The 7,796-nt window shown below is 59.7% G+C and overlaps 1 protein-coding gene across 1 annotated transcript; it reads right to left on the bottom strand.

Annotated features, from left to right (window-relative positions):
* Positions 1-1,977: 1,977 nt before the first annotated feature.
* EVX2 (even-skipped homeobox 2) lies at positions 1,978-5,910 on the bottom strand. Its single transcript, XM_040972099.1, has 3 exons — positions 5,481-5,910; positions 4,354-4,625; positions 1,978-2,718 (listed from the first exon to the last, which is right to left on the bottom strand). The coding sequence occupies exons 1-3, from the start codon at positions 5,908-5,910 to the stop codon at positions 1,978-1,980; spliced, it is 1,443 nt and encodes a 480-aa protein (XP_040828033.1).
* Positions 5,911-7,796: the final 1,886 nt, after the last annotated feature.

Here is a 7,796-nt window from a genome sequence, read left to right on the forward strand (position 1 = left end):
CAGAAAATGAATTTTCAAATGTTTACTGAAAGTCTATTTTTAGGAAATGGAATTTTTAAATCCAGTGTCTTTAAAGTAACCCAAACATGTTAAGATACAGATTTGAAATAAACCACAAAAAATAGTGCAGGTCTGTATATATGGATATGTGTGTATCTTTTACAATGTACTTATTTAAGAGCCAGGGCATATATATGTATGTATGTTTGCATACACATATATGTATATACACACATACACACGTAGGCAGCATACCTACATTTAAACACATACACACATACCCACTTCGCTGGGCCTAAACATGCACTAGCAAGTTATTTTAGGGCTTCAACTCTTCAGAAAATCTCATTATGTGAGAAGCGAAGTGGCTCTGCGGGGAGCATTATGGAAATATCTGGCCTTGATTTAATGAGGCTGTTCACATTGGTGGAATATCAACTTAACAGAGAAAAGTCTACCCAGGGCGTCCAAGTTACCAAAATGAAAATTGGCAATTGAGATGATAAGAACGTGGCTTTCTTCTGCGAGATCACTTCAGGTAACAGAGATAACATTAAATAACATACATTCTATGCACCAAGAACAATGTTTTATGTACCGAGTCTCTTATCCGTCTCTCCTAATGACTTCCCTTAGCGGGTTGTTAGTACTTGACAGCAGGTCTCCGTGCGGGGAACTTTTCTCCAATTCCACATTCAAAGGAGGTCCATCAGAGAGCATGATTGGCAATTTTCGTCATAATCTGCACATTATTAGCATCAAAATTGACGTGGCAGTTAACACTGGTGGGTTTTGATGTACCTTTCTTCAAGTTCAAGGAAACCCCTCCTGTACTCGGGGTTGGCAGAGCGGGTCTCAGCAACCCAGCGGTGGCTGCGCAGAGGCGGCGCAATAGACATGCGTGAGAAAGAAAGCCAAGAACCATTCCAGCTGAAGAGAAGGAAAGCAGGGGCAAAGGGGCCGAGGGGAGCCGAGGGTTCGAACCTAGACCCATCTAGAGATTCAAGTATTTCCCAGATTGGAGGGACCCGGCAGCTAGGGGACCCGCACCGCCAACAGCTCTCCCAACGAGGCAGCGATCTGCCAGTCTTGCACCACCACCACCCCACCCTCCTGTCCCTTCCTACGGCTTCCTGTCCTCCCTTCCTCGACCAGGCAGAGGCCACCTCCTGAGCCAAAACTTTTTACATAAAACATGCAAGACGCTTCCTTTTCTTGAGCACTGAAACCGAAGACCCGAAAGAGAACCGCGGTGGGAGCGAGGTGGAGGCGGCGTGACCGCCACCCCTTCCCACCTCGGCTTTGTCCTTCCCGGGGAGGGCGGCCACAGCCCCGCCGGCCTCGCCCGCGCCGGCTGCCGCAGTAATCCACCTCGGGCCCACGCCTCGGCCGCTGGGCCTGCTCCTCAGACCTCCGCTCCCCTCCCTCGACAGGGCCCCCCACAAGCTGAGCCTGACCGAAAATCCACCACCTCTTCCCACTGCCGTCTAAGCCCTGCGCACTTGGCCCGAGCCCTGCGCTCCCCGCTCCCTTTGTTGTGGTTCTCCATTGCTGGTGGCGGCGCGTGACTCTGCCAGCCTTGTGGCTCCAAACCCTGGGAGGGCTGTTTTCGGGGGGCGCAGGAGGATTGTCTTCGGGGAGACCAAGAGCTCAGGACAAAGTGGGGGGGGAAGCAGGGCCTGGGCGAACAGAAACACACTCGGAAGACGGAGGGCATGGGTGGGGGGAATAGCTGGGTGGCAAATACAAAAATAGACATCATTTGAGGGGGGACGCCCGCCAGGCCTCCGTGCTGGTTCTTCCCTCCCTCCTCGCCCCTGCCCCCCGACTCGGGGCAGGTTCCTCCCGCGCCCCGGGGCGCCCCCTGGCGGCAGCGGTCGCAGCGGGCAGCGCCCCGAGGGCCCAGGGGCCGTCGGGGGGGGGGACGCTCGTGTCCCCGCAGAGCGCCAGGCGCGGCCCCTGGCGGCAGCGACGTAGTTATCTGGTGAGCGGCGCCTCGTCCCTCTGGTCCGGTGGGCTCACGGCCGTCTTGCTCAGCACGGCGGCCGAGTAGGGCAGGAAGCCGCTCTCGGAGCGCGGCGCCGCGGCGCTGCAGCCGAAGTCCGAGGCCCCCGCGGCCCCCGAGCCGCCGCCGCCGCCCCCGGCCCCGCCGCCCCCAGCCCCGCCGCCGCCGCCACCCCGGGAGCCCAGGGCTGCGGCGGCGGCGGCGGCTGCGGCGGCGGCGGCCGACTGACTGCTGTGGCAACTGAGGCACGAGCAGGGCGCGGAGCCGCCGCTGGGGGGCGCCCCGGCCGCGGCCGCCGAGGAGGCCGCCGCCGCCGCCGCAGCCGCCGCCGCCGCCGCCGAGGCCGCGCTGTTGAGCCCCGCGGCCGCCGCCGGGGCCTGGTAGAGACCCGGGTGGCGGAAACTGCACAGCAGCTCGGGCCGCGAGTAGGGGTGCGACAGGGCGCGGAAGGTGTCCAGCGGGCGGATGGAGGTGGCGAAGGGCGACGAGGCGGCGGCCGCGGCTCCCGAGGCGGCGGCGGCGGCCGCGGCGGCCGTGACGCCCACGTGCGGGTAGTAGTGCAGCGGCACGTGAGAGTGGAAGGGGTAGGGCAGGCTTCCGGTGGCGGCCGCGTGCGTCATCATGTAGGTGTAGAAGCTGGGGTCCGCCGGGTGCGGCCACGACATGGCCAGGCGCTGCCGCTTGTCCTTCATGCGCCGATTCTGGAACCACACCTGTGGGGAGAGAGTCGCGCCGCGGCTCGGGTTAGGGAGCGCCGCGTCGGCTGGGCCTCCCTTCCCAGGCCTCCGCGGACAGGCCTTGGCCTGCTGCTCCTGCGGGGCCCAGGCCTGCAGCGTGCCAGACCCCCGGACGGCAGCCTGCCAGTCCCCGGACGGTGCCCAGGCCCGCAGCGTGCCAGACCCCGGACGCTGCCCAGGCCCGCACCGTGCTAGACCCCCGAACGGTGCCCAGGTCCGCAGCCTGCCAGTCCCCGAACGGTGCCCAGGCCCGCAGCGTGCTAGACCCCCGGACGGTGCCCAGGCCCGCAGCGTGCCAGGCCCCCGGACGGCAGCGTGCCAGTCCCCGGACGGTGCCCAGGCCCGCAGCGTGCCAGACCCCCGGACGGTGCCCAGGCCCGCAAGCGTGCCAGTCCCCGGGCGCTGCCCAGGCCCGCAGCGTGCTAGACCCCCGGACGGTGCCCAAGCCCACAGCACGCCGGCCGCCGCGGGAGCCCCGTCTGCCACCCCGCGCCAGGCCGCGGCTCCCGGGCGTTGGGACGCGGCCCGGCTTCTCCCACCCGCCACGGCCCGGCCCCGCCGCGCTCCCCTCACTCTCTCAATCCCAGGATTTGCGTGGGGATTCGGGGCCGCGTTAGAGAGGAGGCCCCGGCGCGTGGCAACTCTGAGAGGGGGCCGAGCGAGGTCTTGGGCCCTCCAGGCCGTTAGCACCTGCCCCTAGGGGCACGGGTCCGATTTTGATTTTGCCGGGGGATGATTTTGCGGAAATCGTTTTTTTTTTCCTTTTTCCCTTTCACAGTAAAGGGAGAGAGCCATGTTCCCTGATCCTAGAAAGGGCGGCTTTTCCACCCCTCCCGACACTGCATCTAATGGAGACATCATTTTGCGAAACCTTAAAGCAGTGAGCCCAGTCACGCTGCAGGGAGAGCACGCCAGCCCGCCAGCCCCTCTGCGCAGTGTTCCCATCCGAGGTTCCCCGGTCGTCCAACCTCCCGCTATCTCCTCCCGGACGGAAAGTAACATTAACAATCCAAAGCTACGTACAAAGAGGCCCGATTTCGTTGAGTTGCCCCCTCCAGAAGGGTTACCCTTTACCCAAGAAAAAAAAAAGGGTTACCCTTTACCCAAGGGGGAAAAAAAAGTCTCTGAAACTACTTTCTCAATTTTTTTAATTGTATTATTCAATTATTTTTCTCCGTATCGTGATAATTTCTGTGGAAAAGAAACCTTCACGATCAAGAGTAAATGAAGTTTCACCTCCGCTTCGCGCTGGAGGAACAAAGAACAGTGAATTTAGCAGCTTAGAGTAGGCGCTGCGGGGGCGAGCTAGGGGGCACTTGGGCGGGATCCCGCACACACCGCGATCCGTTTCCCGCACACGCGCCGCTTTTCAGGTGTGTGTGGGGGGGGGAGCGCCTTTTTAGGTCAGGCAGACCGACCGGCCAACTGCTGGGACTCGGAACCAGAAATACAGAAGCCAACTCTTCCAGTGTCTGCTGCGCGCGGATTTTCAGACCCTCAGCTAACTCTGGTTATCCAGAGAGGTGAAATGGAGGGCAAAGCCATCTTCCCTGGACGCCACCCCGGGGGGGCGGGGGGCAGGTCCGAGCAGGCACGCGTCGGAATCCTTACCTTGATGGTGGTTTCGGGCAGGTTGAGCGCCGCGGCCAGCTCGCACCGGCGGGGCCGTGACACGTAGTTCTCCCGGTAGAACTCCTTCTCCAGGCGCGCGATCTGCTCGCGGGTGAACGCCGTGCGGTAGCGCCGCACCTGATCCGCACCGGAGCCGGAGCCCCCCAGCGCTGCGCCCCCGCCGCTGCCGCCGCCGCCTCCATGAAGGCTGCCCAGGCCCGAGCCGGACGCCGAAGTCGTGGTGCCAGCTGTCGCGCCACTCTCCGCGTAGCCTGGCAAAGGAACAGTGGAAAGTGCCTGAGTGGCTCTAGGGACTCAGAGCCCTGCGCTCGGGGTGTGCGGGGACCGGGAAACGGTATCAGAAAGGAGATCGCTGATGGAATTGATGAGGGTCTGTCAAGAATTGCTGTCCTTAATGAAATCAATAAAGTTTGGGGAACCCTCTCGTAACCAAATAACAGGAACTGAATTATGGAAGGTGTAGTGGTTTTTAACTATTCGAAAATTTCAATTCAGCTAGGGAAAAATTCCTACCTCAGGGCACAGTAGCTCGGGGTTCTTTCTGGCCTCTAACCTTTTTAAGGGGGGGCTGGCTACTATTTTAAGATGGGAAACGCAGCAGCAGCTCAACCCAGAGCTGTTGGTGAAATCTACGATTCAACGCTCTCTCGTTGGACCCAGGGTATGACAGAGGTGCGCCTGGCGAGGCACTCTTATGCCGAAGAATGCCCCCTCCGTCTGACCTCGGGGACTCGGAGGCAGCGCAGTTCGGAACAGCCGCCTGCCGACTCTTTCCCTGGAGAGACTCGGCCAGCCGCTGACTGTCGGCTTGCTTCGGGGCGTTAGACCCTAGCGCACAAGCATTTCTGGACTGGGGAGCCCGAGCCGGCAGGCCTGGCGCCCTCGGCTCCCCAGGCCCCAGCCACGCTGGGAAGTACAAGATGCAGAACCCGAGGGCACAGGCCCCGCTAAGGAGACCCGACCCGGCCTGAGCCTTACTCTGCCGCGGCTTGCTTGCAAAGGGTCCGAGGGGTGCAAGGGAACCGGGAAGGGCTGGCGGGGAGGAGAGGACGCGGAGCTCTGGAGAGATATGGGACTGGGGAGCGCGAAGCGGGCGCCGCCGTTACCTTTGCCATTGTTTTCCTTCAGCGGAGCGGCGCCGAGGCCACCGGGGGAGCGCAGCGCTGAGCAACCCACCTCCACGTCGCTGCTCATGTCGGCCTCGGCGGCCGCCTCCGAATAATGGCTCGGCTTCTTGCGGTTGTCAGCGGCGGCGGAGGCGATTTCGGAGGAGACGGTGCTTTCGCTGCCCGGGTGCTGCAGGTTGAAGAGAGTGTCTATTTCGAATTTGCCTTTGGTGGGGAGGTCTCCCAGAGTGCCGTGCAGGGGGGCAGACGGCAAGCGCGGGCTGAGACGAGCCGGGTGCTGCGAATTTTCCAGGGCCTCAAGCACAGCACTGCCAGTAGAGTCGGACAAATTGGAGAATCTCTTGCCGGCCGTGGGGCTGTGCAGCCCTCTCTCCATCAGGATCATCTCTTTTCTTATTCTTTCCATCATCTCAGCTTTCTTTAAAAAAAAAAAAAAAGTCACAGTAGCCCGGCTGTCCCGTCCTAATGATGGGGCTGCACCGAGGGCTAATTCTCATTCAGTCCCAGCGAGCATCTCTAAATATTATTATCTCTTTTGGAGGTTGGCGGAAACAAAAAAATGTGGGATGCCAGAGCAAGGGAATGACTGGTCAAAATGACCCATACATCCTTCCGAGCCCAAGATGTCATTCATCAAAAAGTAGCGCCCGCTCGTCATTAAGGTACGAATGACGCCGTTCGAATAATCATTTATTGTAACAGGTTTATAAGCAAATAAATACACGCTCCTGTCAGTGGGTAATGAAGGCGGCTTCAGAGCAGACAAATAGATCCAGGTAGGAGGCGAGAAGACAGGAGAAGTGAGGAAGACGGCTCCGGTCCCTCGCCCGCTCCGAGCCAGCTCTGCTCGCCCGGGGGTTTGGCCTCGGGGGTGAAATTGACAGTCTGATTAATAGAGCGCACCGCGGTACATTTCCCCGTTCATTTAGGGGCATCATTACGCTCTCAGTTTGCTGGGCTGCCCCTTAGGTCCTAATCATGCAGCTCCTTCCTCATTTTTCCTCGGACACAGATACGTGTTAAATAATAGATAATGCTTTGCTTTTCCAGAGTAGATCCTCGCGATGGACTTAAAAAAAAAAAAAAAACATTTACAAGCTGGGGACGTTAGGGGGGCGGGGGGGGGATGCAGGAAGTGTTGCGTAAGGAGACCTCGCGCTGCTCCTGCCTGGATCAGTTATCTTTCGGTTTTCAGAACCAAATATGTATTTTAGTTAACAAATAGGACGCTGAGTCTTCCCCCTCCCCACTTCTTCGCCTCGATGCTCAGAGAGAGAGAGAGAGAGAGAGAGAGAGAGAGAGAGAGAGAGAGAGAGAGAGAGAGGAGAGAATATGAATCTGGTATCTCAGAGTTTTGAAAGCTCTTTCTTGCTACGTGGCTGGGGAGGTGCGTTGGCCCCACGCCTCCAAACGGAAGTCATTAGGTCCTCTCCAATTTTCTAGATCCGTTTACAGAGTGAGTTCTGAAATCCCCCCCGTTTTATTTTATTTTTGTTGTTTGCTTTTTTTCCCCTTTTTTCACTTTTATAATCCTGCTAATGGATAGGCTTCTCGCTTACGCGTTTTCCCTGGGTGTGTGTGTATGGGGGGGGGAGGGAAGCCCTGGGTCGGAGAATCGCGGAATTCGACAGCGAACTTTAAACACACTCCCAATTTACAGCGCCCCACGGGCCGCTCCCAATCCACTTGGTACATCTCTAGCGCTCGTCCACTCCCACCCCACACCCCGGAGAATTATCTGCGGCAAAGTAGCCAGATTGGAGGTCAAAGAGCAGGGGAGAGGTGGAGACTCGCCCTTCTTCCCTTGCCACCCGCTGCCTTGCTTGCCCACAGTTGCTTTTCGCGCTTCCCCAGCCTCGACTCCTCGACCCCGGCTCCTTACCTGTGGCCCCGGCTATTCCCGACGCTGAGTCCGGGCGCAGAGAGGCGCCGACTGGCCTGGCTGCAGCTCCGCACGGCCTGAGCTGGGCGGCTGAGCCTCTTAGCGATAACTTTGATAGTCATAATGACGCCGGTGGCAACCATTTTAACGAAGATCAATCTTCAGTCAAGGCCGTTCCTCATCTCGTGCGCCTGCGCCCCACCCTGCCCAGAGCCCCGAAGCGCGGTGCCGGTCCGCGCACCAGCAGCCCCAGAGGGAGAGATCTGCAGACGCGGAGGAGAGTGGGACGGAACGCGGAGCGTGGGAGAGACCCTGGCCGCATGGGCTCCAGGCGCGTGTCCCGCATCCCGCCACTGCACCAAGCCAGACCCCCAACAGGCCCCCTCCTTCCTTCACTCCCGTCCTTCCAGTCA

Source organism: Ochotona curzoniae, unplaced genomic scaffold (assembly GCF_017591425.1).
Source record: "Ochotona curzoniae isolate NIBS_2020 unplaced genomic scaffold, NIBS_Ocur_1.0 contig_2210, whole genome shotgun sequence".
NCBI lineage: Eukaryota > Metazoa > Chordata > Mammalia > Lagomorpha > Ochotonidae > Ochotona > Ochotona curzoniae.